This window comes from Sceloporus undulatus, chromosome 6 (assembly GCF_019175285.1).
Source record: "Sceloporus undulatus isolate JIND9_A2432 ecotype Alabama chromosome 6, SceUnd_v1.1, whole genome shotgun sequence".
In the NCBI taxonomy this organism is placed as follows: Eukaryota; Metazoa; Chordata; class Lepidosauria; order Squamata; family Phrynosomatidae; genus Sceloporus; species Sceloporus undulatus.
In genome coordinates, this window is record NC_056527.1 from 90,231,637 (window position 1) to 90,254,020 (window position 22,384).

Genomic DNA, 22,384 nt, shown 5'->3' on the forward strand with positions numbered 1-22,384 from the left:
TATTTTAACTGTTTGTGGGTTCCTATGAACTGTACCCTTCATTGATGTCTGCATCTTTGGCCACTGTTAAAAGCAGAGAAGCAGGACAGAAGGGGGGAAATACAAGGCAAAAGCTACTCTTAAGTAATTAGTTATGATTAGATGGTCCTAAAAATAGATGCCTTCTGGTTAGTTTACTAGCTAAGTAATTAGTTAAATGTAAAAAGCATCTCTTTGCTTTCACATTTTTCAAAAGTAACTACACTCTGTACTTTTAGTTTTAAACACACATACACATGTGAATGCTACAAGTCACTGGCTTGTAGTACAAAACATGTTCTCTGCCACCCATCTTGCCATTGCCACAAAAAACACAATAAAGCATGAAACCACCTTCAGCCATGTCACATTCTCCCTCAACATTTGGTGAGGTCATATCTCTGTTACTGTAAAAGTAACTAAAAGTTACCGTTAAACCAGAAAGAGTGAATGTGACCTTTGTTAAGTTACAGTCATATATGTGTAATTTTAGCTATTCGTGAAAGGGAATTAATTTGCAAGTAATTAATTATTTGTTCCCAGTTACAGCCAAGCTTTGGAGAAGCTGTGCTATCATTCATATCCATAAACACCTTGCATACCAAAAATGAACTACATAAATGATACATGTTACTATGTTCTTAACTGTTCCCTTATGGAGACCTGTTTTAGACTCATGATAAAGAGTCCATAGGAAAAGCTTTGGAAAGCTGTGATAGCAGTCATTATCTTTAAACACTTGCACACCAAAAGTGAGCTCATAAAGATACATGTTATTATGTTCTTAACTGTTCCCTTCTGAAGACCTATTTTGTCATGACTCATGATAAAGAGTCCTTAAGACCTGAAATTCCGGAAGACTAATCCACAGGAAGCCAATGCATCCTGTAATGCTTTAATCAGAAATATCGTATATATTTGCTCATCTATTCTTTCTACTACTTGTTATCTTTTAAGTAATCCTGAAGAAGAGCTGAGTGCTAGTGGACTAGAAAAGAGCAAACTCTGGCTGCCTCTTCAAAAAGTACAAAAAAGAATATACAGGCAACTATAGGGCAGTCAGCCTGACCTCAATACCGAGAGGGGGAATATTCAAGCAGATTGTAAAGGAATTTGTTTGCAAATATCTACATGACATGCTGATTAATAATGGCACCGCATGGGTTTATCCAGAACAAATCCTACCACACTAATCTTCAACTTTTTTTTTTTAAAAATTGGGTCATTGTGGTGTTTGCTTATATGGATTTCTACAAAGTATTTGATAAAGTCACTCTTTGGCCTGTTACAGACTGCCAAAATAAAGCTGCTTCGGGTCTTTGGAGGGTATGCTGTTTAAATGATGCATGGGTCTTGAGTCCGGAGGTCGCGCCAAAGCCACACTCCATTCCTAACGCAACTGGAGTGCAGCTTTGGTGCAGCTTCCGGATTCTTAGGGTGCATGCATCATTTAAACAGCATACCTCCAAAGAGACCCGAAGCGCTTTATTTGGCAGTCTGTAACAGGCCATTGTATCTTGAGTAGCAAACTGATTAAATCTGGAACAGATGGAAACACTGTCAAAATTGGTTGGAAAACTGTGTCATAATCAATGGCTGTGCTTCAGACTGGAGGAAAGAGTTGAGCAGGTGTCACAGGCTTCTGTCCTGGGACTGACACTTTTCAATTATTTTATCAATGACTTAGATAATGGGTTAGAGGTAAACGTTATCATTAGATAATGGGTTAGAAGGATCCTTACAAAACTGGGAGAGTACCTAACATATTGGAAGACAGAAACAGAATTCAAAAGGACTTTGATAAACTAGACACAGTGGGCCCTTGTATTTGCTGGGGTTTTGTTCCAGGACCTTCCATGGATACTAAAATCAGTGGATGCTCAAGTCCCACTAATTATGGTGTAGTGAAATGGTGTCCCATATGTGAAATAGAAAAATCAAGGTTTGCTTTTGGAATTATTTCTTTTTAGAATATTTTCAAGCTTGAATGGTCGAATCATGGTTAAAGAATCTGTGGCTATGGAGGGCTGACTGTGATTGGGCCAAAACTAATACAGTGCACCCGCGTCATATGTGGACACACCATACACGGCTTTCAGCATACGCTGAAAGTCATGAGGGAGCCCACCGGAGGGCGTGGGGCACAAGGGGTGGCACGTTTCATTAAGACTAATGGGGCGTGTGCCTGTGGTGCGTGCATGCTGCTGCACCGCCGTGCCAGTCATGAGCCCCATTATTTTCAATGGGACTCAACATAAGCGTTTTTTTACACGGGGGGGGGGAGCGATGGAACAGATCCCCTGCGTAAAAAAAGGGCGCACTGTAGAATGAATCAGCAGAGACAAATGCAAAGTCTACACTATGGCCACAAAATGAAATGCACACTTATAGGATGGAAATGGCACCTAAATACCCCAAAGTCACAAGATCCTGTCTGATCTTGGAAACTAAGCAGGAAACTAAGCAATTAGTACCTGGATGGGACTGCCAATGAATATCAGGTGCTGTAGGCTATATTCCAGAGGAAGGAAACTGGCAAAACCACATATATGATTTGCCTAAGAAACACTGTGAAATACATGGGGTGACCCTGTTGACAGACAACCTTAAGCTACATACATACAAAAGATGGGGACATGTGGCATAGCAGCAGTATGTGTGAAAAGGATCTTGGGGTTTTGTTAATAATAAATTGAACATGAGCTAGTAATGTGATGCTGCAGCAAAGAAGGCAAACAATATTTTAGCCTGCGTTAATAGAGGAGGCCATGAGTGTGAATTTACAGACCTGAGCAGAAGCAGTCAAGAATATGGAGTCATAGGATGTCTCATCCACAGGGTCAACATGATTTGACATCAGCCAAGGGAGGATAACACAACAAACAACAGGTTTCCAAAAAAAGGAAAATAATAGTCTTCTATACAGTGAGTGCTGTTATCCACTGGGGTTTGGTTCTAGGACCCCCCGTGGATAACAAATCTGTGGATGCTCAAGGCTCACTAAATACAATGACATAGCAAAAGTGTGTCCTTTATGTAAAATGGCAAAATCAAGGTTTGCTATTTGGAATGTATATATTTTTAAAAATTATTTTCAAGCTGTGGATGCTTGAAGCCATGGATAAAACATTTGTGGATTTCGCCTGGTCAGATCTCATCTGGGTACTATGTTCACGATTTGGGTGCCTCATTTAAGTAGATATAGACAAGTTGGAGTAAGTTCAGAAAAGGGCAACAAGGATGATAAGAGGAATGGAGGTCAAACATATGAGGAAAGGTTAACGTAAAATGGGCATATTCCGCCTGGTGAAAAAGACAGTGAGAGGTGACATAACTGCACTATTTAATACCTAAAGGGCTGTCACAGAAGTGAGGTTGCAGGTTTGTTTTATGCTGCCCAAAGGCTAGGACCGGTCTAATGTTTTAAATTACAGGAGCATAGATTTCACTTGAACCTTAGAAGTAACTTCTTCCCAGTAAGAGTGGTTGGAAAGAATCAGTTTCTTAGAGGTGTTGATAATAGGGAAACTTGTAGGCCTCTCATGTCTACTCTCTCATAGGTTGAAGTCGACTTGATGGCAATTGACAACAACAACAAGGTGTGTGTGTGTGTGTGTGTGAGAGAGAGAGAGAGAGAGAGAGAGAGAGAAGAGAGAGAGAGAGAGAGAGAGCAGAAATTATTTCATTAAAGAGTTATAATTAATTCAAATATTTTCTTAAATTAAAAACACTTTTAATACATGTTATGTATACTAAAGAGCATTGTTGGATTATAGAGTTATAACACTAATTTAGTTAAGTAGTTTTTAACAGATAGCTTAATATTTATTTTGAAAGATTATAACTGCAGAACTATTTAGTGTTATTAAAGAAACAATAAAAATAAATGATCATGGTGAATATAATAAAAATATTGCCTACTCTTAAGGTTATATGTTGCTGAGCTTTCAAAGACCACTTGGTGAATTGATCTTCCCCTTCCTTGCCCATAGCATCTAGGTCAACACCACACACAAGGGGTTGACAAATCATAGCATGATGGGCTTTCAGAAGAACCAATCCTAGCAGTAGTAATTCCACTTACAGCTTACAGCAGAAAACAATTCTCATTAATTCTTAAACACCATAAAGGCACCATATCCCATCTGATCTTAGAAGCTAAGCAGGGTCAGCCCTGGTGTAATTGATAAATACCAGGGCTCTAGGCTATATTCCAGAGGAAGGTATTGGCAAACCCTCCCTTTGAATATTTCTTGCCTAAGGAAATCCTGTGAAATTGTGGGGTCACCATAAATCGACAAGCGACTTAAGGCTCATACATGCACAATTATCATTAATGATAGGAGCCACTCATCTGAAGGAAACAACAAATATGTCCTGTAATCTATGTACCATAGAGTTGAAACTGAGTCTCATCAGCTCTAATATATGGAATATAGGTTACTTATGCTAGTTAGTTCCTATGTATGTTACTTATACACAAGACCCACTATGTTCACTGAGCCTTAGTCCCAGGTAAATTGTGTACAGACCACCACCATGGTGTTCATGTATACGCATTCATTTTCTGATATATATGCACCACAGACAAGATATAGTTTCTCCACTAATTAAATTCTGATGTCAAGACTGAATCTTCCATAACAGTGTAGGGATGTGGGCACAAGTAGCCTTGAGATGGCCTTCTGTCTGAGAGCCCTTATAGAAGAGCACAGTCCACTTTTGATGACAGGCTCAACTGGCCAGTGGTGGCTGATGCACCTGCGAGGATAACTGGGGTTATCAGTGGTGGTGGTTTCCATCCCTACCCAATCATGCCACAGAAAAGGGGAAATGAACATTAAGATCATAATGCCAATCTGGTCCACATTGCCTGTTTGAGCAGCAATCCTGATTTCACAGACAATCAAGTGACTTCAAAATCATGGGTGGAGATTCAGTAGCCAGGCAAAATCATCATCTGTTGCAACCCATTGCAAAAGAAACCACTACAAATAACAGCCAGCCCTCCATATCCATGGATTCTGCATCCAGATTCCCATGTCCAACATTCATAGCTTAGAAATGCTTTTAAAAAATCCCGAAAAAGAGAAGCAAACATTGACTTTTGCCATTTTATATAAGAAAAATCATTTTACTATTGTATATATGGGACTGTAGGCATCCATGGATGTTGGTATCCACCGGGGATCCTGGAACTAAACTCCAGTGGATACCAAGGGCCACTGTATATTTTATGTCCCATCCCTGCCTTGCCCACAGAGCTTTACAGTTCTCTGTTGCAATGGGGTGCAATGGATGATGATGACATTCTGATGAATATAAATGTATTATTGATTTGCGTGAAACCCAGCAACAAGTTCTCAGGGTGCCCACAATCCACTGCTTTGCATATTCACCACAAAGCATCTTCCAAACAATTCTCTTATCTACTTGAATATAACGTATGAACAGCATGGTACAAATAGTCCGCAGCTTCCAAGTAAGAAAGAATGGATGACTGAAGTCTGCACAGGCAGCAAGTTCTGAGATTTCTAAATATACTTCACTTTCGTTATTCACCCTTCACTATGCCCACTCAGATGTAACAGTGAGAAACTGCACAGTACAGGATCCAGTTAATATTTGTTCTACTTACAATAAGGAGTAAAATCCAGTTTGTATTTGTCTACTCATTGTCCACCTTGTTGCTTCCCTCCAGTATATGGACCCTTCCCCCGCAACCTTTTTATAAGTCAAAACAGATGAGTCCAGCCAATGCCTTTCCCACACAGGTTCCACAATCTCTATCCAGAAACAAATACTTGTATCTCTGCTTAGCCCTTTATACTTTTTGCATATACAAATCTGTCAAATATGTTTTCAGTACCTCTACATATTCATAGAATTGCAAGCTTACAATATACTCCAGTGACTGGTTATTCCGAAATGTAAACTCTTATACTCAGTGGAGATTATACCCTAGCAAATCCAGTTAGGGTTGTGTGGCCTCAGCTGAACAAGGGAGGGTGTGTAGACCACAATGACATTAGCACATGTATGTAATGCTAAATATTTGTGTTCAAGCAGAGGTGGAAGAAATCTCAAACCCTTGAAGAACCACTGCCAGTTTGAATAGTCTTACCTAGCACATTCCAGGCCATTCTGGACTATTGGTTCCATCATCTCCATCCAGCATGACTAAGTTAGACTTCTTGTGACTAACTCCCCCAAAAGCTAGCCACACATGGTACAGTACTTCTATGGTCAGTGGGACGTTCTGGCAGCTATTATCCACAAAAGAAATATTCCCATCACAGCCAATGGCTATGCTCGCTGTAAGGCAGTGTAAACAATAGTTTTTTTTGTACCTGGAGAACACCAGGTTGTCTCAAAGGCTAAGGGTCTTTCTCTGACTCAAACTAAAGTACATATTATATAAAATTTTGCATGATTTCAGAGTGTAATCTGTTTTTCTTCTTCTTTGTTCTGGTTTTGTTGTGTTTTGTTTTTTTTAAAAATGAAAGAAAAATGCAGGGATAGAGAGTTTATCTGTACCTAGTCTGGCCCTAAGTAGAAGGCAATTTTCAATGTTCAAATTGACTAGGGGCTGTTCATTTTCCTCTTTACACTAAGTTAAGAGTTTTCATTAGATAACACTATAATTCTGTTTTCAAGTGTGATTAACCTATGAATATTCCTTAATTGCTTATCAGAGAATCAGCAAACCACTGAAATGTGACACAGTTTTAAAGTTAATGAACATTTATGTCCTTCAGTAATTCCTCAAGCGACTGCCAGATAATTCAAAGAAGTTCAGTATTTCCACAGTGTAGAAATGGAAGAAATTTCTATGGGAACACTGTGGCATCATCTTTCCTGGGGGAGCTCTCTTTCTAGCAACAATCTGGAGACATGTTTTATGGGGTATATTTCTTCCATGTTTTCCTCTTCTTCCTTCTTTTCCTCTAATGCACTTGGCAGGTTCACTAAAGAGCAATTACCTTAAGCAAGATGCAGTCTGTTCTCTCATTTTACTTGGTCTGTGTTTTGGATTGCAATTTATCACCAGCCAGGTCTGAAACTGCAATTTATAAACATCCTCCTCTCCCTGTTTTAAATCAAACCTAGGGCTAGTTGCAGATACTACTGTGCTATTCCCTTCCTCAGTAGAAACCAAGGGGGCATGACCACACAGCTAAACTCTTCAAAAAATAGAAAATCTCATTGCAGCTCCACTCACAAAGTGCCAGTATGCCAACTGCTGTGTTTTCTCTGCACCTCTAAATCCTTCTGACTTTAAAAAGAATTTAGACAAACATAACAGTGAAACCTGCCAAACAAGCGAATAATGATGTTATGTGAAGGTTGCATTAAAATGGACAAACAAGCAACATAAACAAAGTGATGCCAACAAAACAGTCCCATCTGAAATCAAAGGTTCAGCCATGGTTAGTCTGTAGAATCAATATGTAGCAAGATCATGTAGCACCTTTGAGACTAATTGAAAGAAAGAAGTTGGCAGTATGAGCTTTCGTAGACTTCAGTCTAAGTCTACAAGATCTCTCATCTGAAATCAATAACAATGTTCAGAAATCTGTGGAAGAACATTTCACTGTTTTCATGATATTCTGGGTAACCTGAGTTGTAGGTATTCTTATGCCATCCATCTATCAAACATGCCAGTTTAAAAATGCAAGCAGAGACATTATTTTTCATTTCCACATGGGTGGCACCTATCTCACAAATAAAACTCCATTCTGCGCTTTTATCTCTCTCACCCACTACTGTTGCCTGGCTGTTTCTTTGTTCAAAATTATCCCCTTTGCCTGTATAGTGTTGAGATATGTCTCCAGCTCTCCTTTCTTCCGTGGAGGTATGCTGTTTAAATGATGCATGGGTCCTAAGAGTCCGGAGGTCGCGCCAAAGCCACACTCCATTCCTAAGCACTGGAGTGCAGCTTTGGTGCAGCTTCCAGATTCTTAGGGTGCATGCATCATTTAAACAGCATACCTCCAAAGAGACCCGAAGCAGCTTTATTTTGGCAGTCTGTAACAGGCCATTGTATCTTGAGTAGCAAACTGATTAAATCTGGAACAGATGGAAACACTGTCAAAATTGGTTGGAAAACTGTGTCATAATCAATGGCTGTGCTTCAGACTGGAGGAAAGAGTTGAGCAGAGTGTCACAGGCTTCTGTCCTGGGACTGACACTTTTCAATATATTTTATCAATGACTTAGATAATGGGTTAGAGGAAATCGTTATCATTAGATAATGGGTTAGAAGGAATCCTTACAAAACTGGGAGGAGTACCTAACATATTGGAAGACAGAAACAGAATTCAAAAGGACTTTGATAAACTAGACACAGTGGGCCCTTAGTATTTGCTGGGGTTTTGTTCCAGGACCTTCCATGGATACTAAAATCAGTGGATGCTCAAGTCCCACTAAATATAATGGTGTAGTGAAATGGTGTCCCATATGTGAAATAGAAAAATCAAGGTTTGCTTTTTAGAATTATTATCTTTTTAGAATATTTTCAAGCTGCCAAAACTAATACAGTGCACCCGCGTCATATGTGGACACACCATACACGGCTTTCAGCATACGCTGAAAGTCATGAGGGAGCCCACCGGAGGGCGTGGAGCACAAGGGGTGGCACGTTTCATTAAGACTAATGGGGCGTGTGCCTGTGGTGCGCGCATGCTGCTGCACCGCCATGCCATGCATGAGCCCCATTATTTTCAATGGGACTCAAACATAAGCGTTTTTTTACACGGGGGGGGGGAAGCGATGGAACAGATCCCCTGCGTAAAAAAAGGGCGCACTGTAGAATGAAATTCAGCAGAGACAAATGCAAAGTCCTACACTTAGGCCACAAAATGAAATGCACACTTATAGGATGGGAAATGGCACCTAAATACCCCAAAGTCACAAGATCCTGTCTGATCTTGGAAACTAAGCAGGAAACTAAGCAATTAGTACTTGGATGGGAGACTGCCAATGAATATCAGGTGCTGTAGGCTATATTCCAGAGGAAGGAACTGGCAAAACCACATATATGATTTGCCTAAGAAAACACTGTGAAATACATGGGGTGACCATAAGTTGACAGACAACCTTAAGCTACATACATACAAAAGATGGGGGACATGTGGCATAGCAGCAGTATGTGTGAAAAGGATCTTGGGGTTATTGTTAATAATAAATTGAACATGAGCTAGTAATGTGATGCTGCAGCAAAGAAGGCAAACAATATTTTAGCCTGCGTTAATAGAAGGAGGCCATGAGTGTGAATTTACAGACCTGAGCAGAGCAGTCAAGAATATGGAGTCATAGGTATGTCTCATCCACAGGGTCAACATGATTTGACATCAGCTCGAGGGAGGATAACAACAACAAACAACAGGTTTCCAAAAAAAGGAAAATAATAGTCCTTCTATACAGTGAGTGCTTGTTATCCACTGGGGTTTGGTTCTAGGACCCCCCGTGGATAACAAAATCTGTGGATGCTCAAGGCTCACTAAATACAATGACATAGCAAAATGGTGTCCTTTATGTAAAATGGCAAAATCAAGGTTTGCTATTTGGAATGTATACTTTTTAAAAATTATTTTCAAGCTGTGGATGCTTGAAGCCATGGATAAAACATTTGTGGATTCTGCCCTGGTCAGATCTCATCTGGAGTACTATGTTCAGATTTTGGGTGCCTCATTTTAAGTAGGTTATAGACAAGTTGGAGTAAGTTCAGAAAAGGGCAACAAGGATGATAAGAGGAATGGAAGTCAAAACATATGAGGAAAGGTTAAAATAACTGGGCATATTCAGCCTGGTGAAAAGACAAGTGAGAGGTGACATAACTGCACTATTTAAATACCTAAAGGGCTGTCACAGAAGTGAGGTTGCAGGTTTGTTTTATGCTGCCCCAAAGGCTAGGACCAGGCCTAATAGTTTTAAATTACAGGAGCATAGATTTCACTTGAACCTTAGAAGTAACTTCTTCCAGTAAGAGTGGTTTGAGAAGAGAATCAGTTTCTTAGAGGCTGTTGATAATAGGGAAACTTGTAGGCCTCTCATGTCTACTCTCATTCATAGGTTGAAGTCGACTTGATGGCAATTGACAACAACAACAAGGTGTGTGTGTGTGTGTGTGAGAGAGAGAGAGAGAGAGAGAGAGAGAGAGAGAGAAGCAGAAATTATTTCATTAAAGAGTTATAATTAATTCAAATATTTTTCTTAAATTAAAAACACTTTTTAATACATGTTATGTATACTAAAAGAGCATTGTTGGATTATAGAGTTATAACACTAATTTAGTTAAGTAGTTTTTAACGGATAGCTTAATATTTATTTTGAAAAAGAATTATAACTGCAGAACTATTTAGTGTTAATTAAAAGAACAATAAAAATAAATGATCATGGTGATAATAATAAAAAATATTGCCTACTCTTAAGGTTATATGTGTGCTGAGCTTTCAAAGACCACTTGGGTGAATTGGATCTTCCCCTTCCTTGCCCATAGCATCTAGGTCACACACACACACAGGGGTTGACAAATCATAGCATGATGGGCTTTCAGAAGAACCATATCCTAGACAGTAGTAATTCCACTTACAGCTTACAGCAGAAAAACAATTCTCATTAATTCTTAAACACCATAAAGGCACCATATCCCATCTGATCTTAGAAGCTAAGCAGGGTCAGCCCTGGTTAGTAATTGGATAAATACCAGGTGTTCTAGGCTATATTCCAGAGGAAGGTATTGGCAAACCCTCCTTTGAATATTTCTTGCCTAAGGAAATCCTGTGAAATTTGTGGGGTCACCATAAATCGACAAGCGACTTAAAGGCTCATACATGCACAATTATCATTAATGATAGGAGCCACTCATCTGAAAGGAAACATACAAAATATGTCCTGTAATCTATGTACCATAGAGTTGAAACTGAGTCTCATCAGCTCTAATATATGGAATAATAGGTTACTTATGCTAGTTAGTTCCTATGTATGTTTACTTATACACAAGACCCACTATGTTCACTGAGCCTTAGTCCCAGGTAAATGTGTACAGACCACCACCATGGTGTTCATGTATACGCATTCATTTTCTGATATATATGCACCACAGACAAGATATAGTTTCTCCACTAATTAAATTCTGATGTCAAGACTGAATCTTCCATAACAGTGTAGGGATGTGGGCACAAAGTAGCCTTGAGATGGCCTTCTGTCTGAAGAGCCCTTATAGAAGAGCACAGTCCACTTTTTGATGACAGGCTCAACTGGCAGTGGTGGCTGATGCACTCTGAGGATAACTGGGGTTATCAGTGGTGGTGGTTTTCCATCCCTACCCAATCATGCCACAGAAAGGGGAAATGAACATTAAGATCATAAATGCCAATCTGGTCCCACATTGCCTGTTTGAGCAGCAATCCTGATTTCACAGACAATCAAGTGACTTCAAAATCATGGGTGGAGATTCAGGTAGCCAGGCAAAATCATCATCTGTTGCAACCCATTGCAAAAGGAAACACTACAAATAACAGCCAGCCCTCCATATCCATGGATTCTGCATCCAGATTCCAATGTCCAACATTCATAGCTTAGAAATGCTTTTTAAAAAATCCCGAAAAAGAGAAGCAAACATTGACTTTTGCCATTTTATATAAGAAACATCATTTTACTATTGTATATAATGGGACTTGAGCATCCATGGATGTTGGTATCCACAGGGGATCCTGGAACTAAACTCCAGTGGATACCAAGGGCCCACTGTATAATTATTATTGTCCCATCCCTGCCTTGCACACAGAGCTTTACAGTTTTCTCTGTTGCAATGGGGTGCAATGGATGATGATGACATTGATGAATATAAATGTATTATTGATTTGCTGAAACCCAGCAACAAGTTCTCAGGGTGCCCACAATCCACTGCTTTGCATATTCACCACAAAGCATCTTCCAAACAATTCCTCTTATCTACTTGAATATAACAGTATGAAACAGCATGGTACAAATAGTCAGCAGCTTCCCAAGTAAGAAAGAATGGATGACTGAAGTCTAAGCACAGGCAGCAAGTTCTGAGATTTCTAAATATACTTCACTTTGCATTACCACCCTTCACTATGCCCACTCAGATGTAACAGTGAGAACTGCACAGTACAGGATCCAGTTAATATTTGTCTACTTACAAATAAGGAGTAAAATCCAGTTTGTATTTGTCTACTCATTGTCACGCTTGTTGCTTCCCTCCAGTACATGGACACTTCCCCCGCAACCTTATTTATCAGTTAAAACAGTTGAATCCAGCCAAATGCCTTTCCCACACAGGTTCCACAATCTCTATCCAGAAACAAAAACTGTTCTTGCTACCCTTTTAACATTTTGCATATACAAATCTGTCAAATATGTTTTCAGTACCTCTACATATTCATAGAATTGCAAGCTTACAATATACTCCAGTGACTGGTTATTCAGAATGTAAACTCTACTATACTCAGTGGAGATTATACCCTAGCAAATCCAGTTAGGGTTGTGTGGCCTCAGCTGAACAAGGGAGGGTGTGTAGACCACAATGAATTAGCACATGTATGTAATGCTAAATATTTTGTGTTCAAGCAGAGGTGGAAGAAATCTCAACCACTTGAAGAACCACTGCCAGTTTGAATAGTCTTACCTAGCACATTCCAGGCATTCTGGACTATTGGTTCCATCATCTCCATCCAGCATGACTAAGTAGACTTCTTGTAGACTAACTCCCCAAAAGCTCCAGCCCACATGGTACTATCTATGGTCAGTGGGACGTTCTAGCAGCTATTATCCACAAAAGAAATATTCCCATCACAGCCAATGGCTATGCTAGCTGTAAGCAGTGTAAACAATAGTTTTTTTGTACCTGGAGAACACCAGGTTGTCTCAAAGGGCTAAGGGTCTTTCTCTGACTCAAAACTAAAGTACATATTATATAAAATTTTGCATGATTTCAGAGTGTAATCTGTTTTTTCTTCTTCTTTTGTTCCTGGTTTTGTTGTTGTTTTTGTTTAAAAATGAAAAGAAAAATGCAGGGATAGAGAGTTTATCTGTACCATCTAGTCTGGCCCTAAGTAGAATGCAATTTTCAATGTTCAAATTGACTAGGGGCTGTTCATTTTCATCTTTACACTAAGTTAAGAGTTTTCATTTAGATAACACTATAATTCTGTTTTCAAGTGTGATTAACCTATGAATATTCCTTAATTTGCTTATCAGAGAATCAGCAAACCACTAGAAATTGTGACACAGTTTTAAAGTTAATGAACATTTATGTCCTTCAGTAATTCCTCAAGCTACTGTACTGCCAGATAATTCAAAGAAGTTCAGTATTTCCACAGTGTAGAAATGGAAGAAATTTTCTATAGGGAGCACTGTGGCATCATCTTTCCTGGGGGGAGCTCTCTTTTCTAGCAACAATCTTGGAGACATGTTTTATGGGGTATATTTCTTCCATGTTTTTCTCTTCTTCCTTCTTTTCCTCTAATGCATTTGCAGGTTCACTAAAGAGACAATTATCCTTAAGCAAGATGCAGTCTGTTCTCTCATTTTACTTTGGTCTGTGTTTTGGATTGCAATTTAATCCCAGCCCAGGTCTGAAAACTGCAATTTATAAACATCCTCATCTCCCTGTTTTAAATCAAACCTAGGGCTAGTTGCAGATACTACTGTGCTATTCCCTTCCTCAGTAGAAACCAAGGTGGCATGACCACACAGCTAAACTCTTCAAAAATAGAAAATCTCATTGCAGCTCCACTCACAAAGTGCCAGTATGCCAAACTGCTGTGTTTTCTCTGCACCTCTAAATCCTTCTGACTTTAAAAAGAAATTTAGACAAACATAACAGTGAACCCTGCAAACAAGCAAATAATGATGTTATGTGAAGGTTGCATTAAAATGGACAAACAAGCAACATAACAAAGTGATGCCAACAAAACAGTCCCATCTGAAATCAAAGGTTCAGCCATGTTAGTCTGTAGAATCAATATGTAGCAAGATCATGTAGCACCTTTGAGACTAATTGAAAGAAAGAAGTTGGCAGTATGAGCTTTCGTAGACTTCAGTCTAAGTCTACAAGATCTCTCATCTGAAATCAATAACAAATGTTCAGAAATCTGTGGAAGAACATTTAACTGTTTCATGATATTCTGGGTAACCTGAGTTGTAGGTATTCTTATGCAATCCATCTATCAACATGCCAGTTTAAAATGCAAGCAGGACAATTATTTTCATTCCACATGGTGGCACCTATCTCACAAATAAAACTCCATTCTGCTGCTTTTATCTCTCTCACCCACTACTGTTGCCTGGCTGTTTCTTTGTTCAAAATTATCCCCTTTGCCATAGGTGCACTCTTTAATTTCTTCAGCTCTCCTTTCTTCAGGAGCTGAAAGGTTGCTTCGCCTTTCCCTTTTGCATATGCTCAGGGGCATCTTGCTTCCTTGTGCCATTTTCCAATGGGGTTTCTTTCCTAGTACTCTGAGGAGCAGCAAAGTAATCCTATGCATATCTACTCACAAGGAGGGACAGTGGAAGCTAAGCACAATTAACTAAGGTGCCATGGGTTTCTGGCCATAGTATTCACAGATTGTAACCAAGCCTTAACAATATCATGAATAAGCTCTATGACAAACTAGGAGCTTCAAGGCAGAATAACAGTCTTATAGAAAATCACCTTCTCTCCCAGACTTTCCAGTGATCATTCATGAACAGACCATCAAATGAAGGTTCTAGCATAGCCTTTCCCACCAGGGTCATGTGGATTGGAATGAGAGAGCTATAATCCTACAAATTTGAAGGGCACTGGTTTGGGGAAAGCTGTTACAATGTGAAAATGCTGAATCACAATTTATCAAGAACTTTAACTTTGTCGGAAGAGTTTTTAGCCTGCTACTGATGCTCAGCCATTTATCAACGCCAGGATGATTTACCATCAACACTGCACTGTGAAAGATCACTGTAAACATTCAACATATCATTGAATCTTAATGCAGTCATTAGGGTCTGTACTAGAGCTATTCAACCAATTTAGCAGAAGCTCAAGTCCCATTAAATATAATGGCATAGCAAAATGGTGTCCCTTATATAAAATGGAAAATCAAGATTTGCTATTTGGAATTTATAATTTTTTTTTAATATTTTCAATCTGTGGGTGCTTAAATCCATGAATAAAAAAATCGGTGGATAAGGAGGGCTGACTGCATTTGTCAATAAACGATAAAGATAATTTGATTAAGATATTTGTGTATGTTTGCCAGTTTTTGGGAGGTTAAAATCAGCCAAAGTCATTACATTAACATTAGAGGTTATAATACTGCTCAAATAATCAGCATTTTTGTTGTTTTGCCTTTTCATCTGAGCCCTGCCTGAGCCTGGCTGTCCCTTCACATGTTGCACAGCCATAAATTACCATAGTTCTCTGCTCCCCCATCCATTCTTTAGGGTGAGCACAAACAATTATACCTGTCAGAATTTTGTAAGTTCTTTGCATCATTTTTTTTTTTGGCTTCTTTATTTGCACCCTTTGTTACGTGGCCCTAACGTTTACCCTCGATTTATCCATGGGTCATATATAAATCCATAACTTTGGCCTCAAAACCTGTCTTCCACTTATACATGAGGTCAATTTATAGTCATGTATATATGGAAATGAAATATAACAGGAGATTCTCAACATATTTCCAAAAACCAGACCAGCTATATTAAAACCTACTGTTGTTAGTTAATGGGGCTCATATTTGGGGGGGGGGGGGCTCAGGAAAGGCTGCCTACACACACACACACACACACACACACTTTTGGTCCTTAAATGCCCCCAACATCCATGGGGACATGAGAACAATTTCACCACATTTAAAAATACATATCCTTTCTTGACCTAACAGGAAGTGTTCTGTGTTCTAGTTATTTCCTACTGGGGGAAAAAAGGCTTCTTCTAGGGCTAATATAGCCCATGAAGTCCAAAATGTGGTGAAATTGCCATCCACACCTCCATGGGCCACACTTTCCATACCCCTGAGTTAAACATACATACACACTATTCCAGACCATTTACCCCCAATTTGCCATACCTGTATTACCAAAGGAAAGATACAAACACTTTGTAAATCTAAAACAACTTCGTGTCAATTGCTGTAAACACAGAGGCTTTATGCAAGCCACTATTAACAAAGGAGATATACAAAAATTTCATCAGTCAAAAATAGCTAGACATGAATCACTACAGGTAAAATCATTTACTACAGGTATGAATTACAACAGATAAAAGCCCTGTTTTGTACAGGGCTAACATGTTTTGACATACCCTAGCTGAGATCCTCCCTGACCCTGCCAGAGCATGCATTTCTGCCAGCTTACTTACATGAAGGTCTGTGGTGGAACACATGTTCAGAAAGGAAAATGCAGCATACTAAGTTTGATGCTGTATATTTTGGTGACTTAATATGTTTGACGCTGCATGTGTGGAAATTTGTTTTGGAAAAAGTGAAGTAAATATTCAAAAATAGTTTTTTAAAGTTTCAAGGGAGTTTTCCTACTAGTGGCCAGAGATGAAGCTGTGCTTAGCAAATTGGGAAGAATAATTGCACAAGTTGGTAATGGATGCTTCCTTGTGCATAAAAATACTTAAGCTTGTATAATGAGGCATAGGTCACCAAGAGGATTCCAGACTAATGTCTTCATCAGTGACTGATAAAAGAAAAGAAAAGAACTACTCTCTCATAGGTAGCAGAATAAAGACATTCCATGTTAAGGTTCCCATCAAGAATAAAAGATCAAACTACAAATCTGTATGGAGCAGGCTTTCTTAAACAAGGACCCCTAGCACCCTAGGATTCTGTGGGAGGTCTGTGTGGGTTCCATGAGAAGTTGTGATTGAAAAAATAAGCTTCTTTTTAGCTATAGATATAATATTTTCTTATGCACGGATTTCATGAGACCTGAAAATTATTTTGAAATTAGTTCAAGAGAAAAAAGGCTGATACAAATTTTACCTGCAAGGGAAACTTTACACTTTTTAAAGACAAAAGCAGTCTTTGATCCTTTTTTAATTCAAAATTCACACACACACACACACACACACACAGAGTTTGTATGTATATTGAACTGCACCAGTTTATGGAAATTTAGTTAGCATTTATGCCAATTTATACACTTTTTTCTTTCTTACTAAATATAATGTTATACTATATATTGTTGATTTCCTGTATCACTTCAAACAAATTTAGCTGCCCAAACAATAAAAGAAAGCACTATTACATATCCCCAACATGTTTAAAAGGATACCAATTAAGAAAAACAGTATGGTTGGAAAACAAATGAGAGGAGAGGGAACATGTACTGTGCTCACTGACAAGCAAAAATCTTAGGATCCTTCTCCAAGTGCAGGGCTGGAGAATTTTTTCCTCCCAATAAGCAAAGCCTATTGCTTAGAGGAGGACTTATTATTTTTCTCTTTTGCTAATTGATGTGTAACAGAAAGGTTTTTTTAAAGAGTGTGCTTGGAGTGTGGTAGCAGTTTTGGGTTTACTGTTGTGTTTCTCCTACCTGTACTCAACTTTTTTGCTGAGACTCAAAAGAAATCCCCCTTTTCTAACTGTTTCCCAGTCCAAACTCACTTTCCCTTTCTTTGTTGCTTTTTTAGTCTCTCTGTGTTCTTTTAGTAGTATGCAAACGCACTTCCCTTATCCACTCCCCAACTCCATTTTGGTTCTGCTTTTGAAAATTTCGTTAGCACCAGCTTCAACTGAGAGCACACAAGAACAGATGCAAACCAAGAAGTCAGTGGTCTACATATGTCTAGTACTATAATTCCCCTTCAGAGGATCCAAGAGACATCTACGGAGCTTTTTGTTTCATGAAGAGAAAACTACCAACTAACTTGAGCCAGGTGGAAATGTGCTATTATATGGAGATGGACTATGATAACAGAGTCAGGAGGTTAGCCTATTTCCAAACAGCATTGCCAAAACAAATTCTCAAAAATTGACTATCCCTGGCCTGTCTTTTGGTAGGAAAGCAGAAATGCCTGGTGCTAAGAAAATACATCCCTCTCAACTCCATAGATTCACCATTTCAAACAGGTGAAAAAAGAACCAAGGACTTCCACTCACTTCATGTTTTCCACTTTTCGCCCACAGAGTACAGTCAAAGGTGGAGACAGGATGGTGGCCAGCAGAAACACCCAGCCATTGAAGAAGAGCATCTTGCAGTAGAAGCTGAAGGTGGGACTCTGTTGGTAAAGGAGGAAGATTCCAGCCATAAAGATGGTGAGAAGCAACAGGATCCATTGATACTGTTCCATGGTGAATGCTCAATGAGGGTAGGGAGAAGTATGGAGACTTAAAACTCTGTAGAAATCTAATGAGTGTCTTACATACTTAGTGACAGATGAAGGCATCTGGGCATCACAGGGTGGAGAAAGGGGATGGCTTTTACATGGACATTGCAAGCTATCAATGGGAGTTGTTTGTGGGAGGTGTAGGGGTGAGTTGTTCCTATTAGGATGTTGACAGTAAAATACATCAGCAGTGACAGCTGTGGGAGGGATAACTCTAGAGGTGCAACCTGAGCCCTTGTGTCTACTAGAAGATGTTTAAGAGTAATGGAGGTGGAATGGGTAGAGCCAAAACAGAATGAATCACCCTGAGTTTACATTAGATCGCTCTCTTGCCAGAAGAATGGTGACAAAGGCTAGGGCTGCATTTTCAAAGTTTGGGTCATCATTTGAGATCTTACCCCATGTTCTGATGAAAGCAATTTGGAGTGAGAGGTGACTTGGCAGTGCCTGTGGTGCTCTGTTGAGTGGATGTATTCAGAGCATCAGAGGCATTCATCTGAAATGTTTAGATCATAGCTGAGCAAACATACAGCTGTCTGTGTTTTGTTGGACTTCACCTCCCTTCAGCCTGAATAAGCATAATCAGTGGTGAAGAATGATAAGTCTATGAACTTCTAGAGCAGTGGTGAGGAATTGTTGATCCCCTTGCCGGACTCACACTGGAAGTGATGTTACATCAAATCCAGTTCCAATGTTCAAGGTTTGTTTTTTTTTAAGGCAAGTGGGATTACGGGGGGATGGAATAAAACGAAGCAAACCACTGTGTTTGTGGTCAGTTTTTGCATGTTTGGGGAGATCTTATGGCAATAATAATAACAAAATAAATTTCCCCAAATCACCCAAGTTTTAAAACCGGAATTGAGGTATGTGCGGTTTTGTGTACCCCAAGGCCACAAAAGCAGATTTCATTGGTCACTTTCATTGTTTTATTTAATTATTTACTTTTATTTACTTTATTTATATGCTGCCTTTCTCCCAGGACAGGACCCAAGGTGACTTCCCTACCAACAAATTAAAAATGTTTACAGGATGCACTTCTTCACCCTTGATCTGAAAAATGACAAGCTGCCCAGCCGTGGTTTGGATCATCAGTGGCCATTTTTGGTGGTTGTTTCAAGTGGCTGGAACTGGTCTGGCCACTTGACCAATATTGCACCTACCAGTTAAATACTTCACAATTATGATGTACATATGTTGATATATAGCATGGGATGCAATGATATTCTATATATTTATTAAAAGTACATAAGAGAAGTGATATAGCTCATCTAGAAAACACCTCTCCCCCCAATACCATCTGCCACATATAAATGAAAATGTCAATCTATGATGAACAGGATGACAAGATAAAACTGCCAGAAACTAGATGGACTTGCTTTAGGGTTGGGTCAGGTCTAGGATCAAGATCAGAACTGGAGTGTCTGCAAGTTAACATATCATTTGTAGTTTAGGTATAGGATAACCTGACTTGAGACAAGATCTGGAGATAATTAAGGAAGGAAAGTGTTTTTTCTTACCATAAACAGACAGACATTTTAAAGATAATATTTTCTTACTACAATATCATCATCATCATCATCATCATCATCATCATCATCATCACATTTCCCCCCTTTTTAACCAAGACTGTTCTGCCTTTTATGCTTTAATGGATTTTTATATGTTCAGAAATAATATGGTGTATTTTTTGTGTAATGAAACCCACTGGGTGACAATGAGCAAGTCGCACAATCTATCTCAGAAGATGGCAATGACAAATCCCCTCTGATCAAATCTTGCCAAGAACACCCTGTGAGAGGGTCTTCATAAGTCGGATATGACTTGAAGGCATGCACAATAAGTTGGTAATTTTTTTTTTAATGATAAGGAAAATATATTTTTATGGTTAAAAAGAAAGCACTTTCCTTCCTGGTGGAGTTTGGTGGCAAGAATGAATACAATTGATTATTATTATTATTTTGTGATCAAGAAAAAAATGTTTTAATGTGGTAATTTTTTATGTAAAAGAGAATTGATTTTGGTGGTAAAGAAACATTATTTCCCTTCTCAGTGGATTTTTGTGATAGGAACAGTTATACCTTTGTATAACAACAAAAGGTACACATGAAAAACAACACTGTTAAGGTCCCTGTAACATTCTGTGTATAAGGCAAAGCAGCTGCACAGTAAAAGCGTCATCTGAAAATACCATTTAAACTATTTGCTTCAGTTACAGAACATGTTGGTTCTCTCAGTACTGTTGCTATACCTACCTTGCAAGATCTTGGTCAAAAGTCTTCAAGAATTGTAGAACGTTAGAGTTGAAAGAGATCAGAAGGATAATCTAATCCAACCCTCTGCCATATCAACTGAAACAACTCTTGAAAGATGCTCATTCAACCTCTATTTAAAGACCTCTAAAGATGGAGAATCTTCTATCCTCCAACACAGTGTATTCTACTGTCAAACAGTTCTTGCAGCCAATAAGTTCTTTCTAATGTAATTTGAATCCGCTGGTTCATTTTCTAGTGTCTAGAGTAGCAGAAAACAAGCTTGCTCCATCTTTTACATAACATCCCTTCAGATATATAAAGATGACTATCATACTACCTGTCAGTCCAAGCTAAACTTACTCAACTACCTAAGTCCTACCTCCTAAGGCTTGGTTTCCAAACCTTCAAACATCTCCATGCAACTGGCCAAATGCATCTGAGGGAGTAGACTTAAGTCTATGAAAGCTCATGCTGCCAACTTCTTTCTTTAATTAGGGACAGTACAAACAGCTCCTAATCCAACCCTGGCCAGACTGGGGCCATGGCAACCTCATGCTGCGGCCCCGATTCAGCCTTTGGAGGGTGCAAAAAGGAGCTGAAAAAGCAGCTCTTTTTGTGGCCTCCAAAGGGCGCCATAGCTAGAGTGCCGCAGCTGTATGGTGCCCCTTCAGTGCCGCATCATTTGGACATAGCGCCAGAGGGACATCATGATGCTGCACACCATCTGGAGCGGCATGCATCATCAGGGTGCCCTGGGGGGTGGAGTCAGGCATGCGTCATGAAAATGCTGCACCTTGACTCTGCCCCCAGGCCGCCACAAATTGCCGGTCTGCACAGGGCCTGAGAGGTGCTACAAGATTTCTTTACATACTGATTCTACAGAGTAACATGGCTATATCTTTGAATTCAAACATCCTGATTGCCCTTCTCTGGACATGTTCCAGATTGTCAATATCCTTCTTGAATTGTGGTGCTCAGAACAGAATACAGTATTCCATATGAGGAATGACCAAGCAGAACACTGTGGCATTATTGCTTTCCTTGAACTGGACAATATACTCCTATTGATACAACCCAAAATTCCATTGGCTTTTTTGGTTACCGCATCACACTGTTAACTCATGCTTAGCTTGCAATCTACTAAGACCTCTAGATCATTTTCACATGTAGTGCTTACAAGCCAAGTTGTCACCCATTTTATATTTGTGCATTTAATTTTTGCTGCTTAGATGATGATAATGATCCTTCTCCTTATATTAAGTTTGGCAGACATGGTTCTTTTAAAAAAATACTCCTCAAGATGCTTTACAATAATTAAAATATATACAATATATATAAAATCAATAGAAGTAGTATGCTTCTGATACAAAACTACATAAAAACTAAAAAAGAATAACAAATTGTAATTAATTGGCATACTTAAAACATCACCTAATGCCATTATCCTATCTCATCACAGACATAGGTGATAAACAGATAAATCTCTCTGTGATAGGATTTTCAGGTTCATAAGAATTCCTTACCTGAGTTAGATTTTATCTCAGCACCCTCTCAAACTGTGGGTAGATGTCATGCAATGAATGTAGACCTAAAGAGCCAAGACTCTAAAGAAGGTGGGTGCGGGAAAATATTAGCAAAGCATAGATAAATAACTAGAGGTTATTCAGGGGTGAAACTGGCATCACAAGAGTCTCACACTCTGTACCAGAAAATCCAGTGCGTGTGGAAACTGATTTTAATGGTTCTTAGCCAATATTCACCTTGTGTT

General features: G+C 39.1%; 1 protein-coding gene across 1 annotated transcript in view; it reads right to left on the minus strand.

The window, feature by feature from the left end:
* Nucleotides 1-18,328, minus strand: part of LOC121933650 (1-acyl-sn-glycerol-3-phosphate acyltransferase alpha-like) — a 32,934-nt gene extending 14,606 nt beyond the window's left edge. The window contains exon 1 of the mRNA XM_042473633.1: nucleotides 18,138-18,328. Coding sequence (XP_042329567.1) covers nucleotides 18,138-18,328 — 191 coding nt within the window. The remainder of the gene's footprint in view (nucleotides 1-18,137) is intronic.
* Between the last annotated feature and the right edge of the window lie 4,056 nt (nucleotides 18,329-22,384).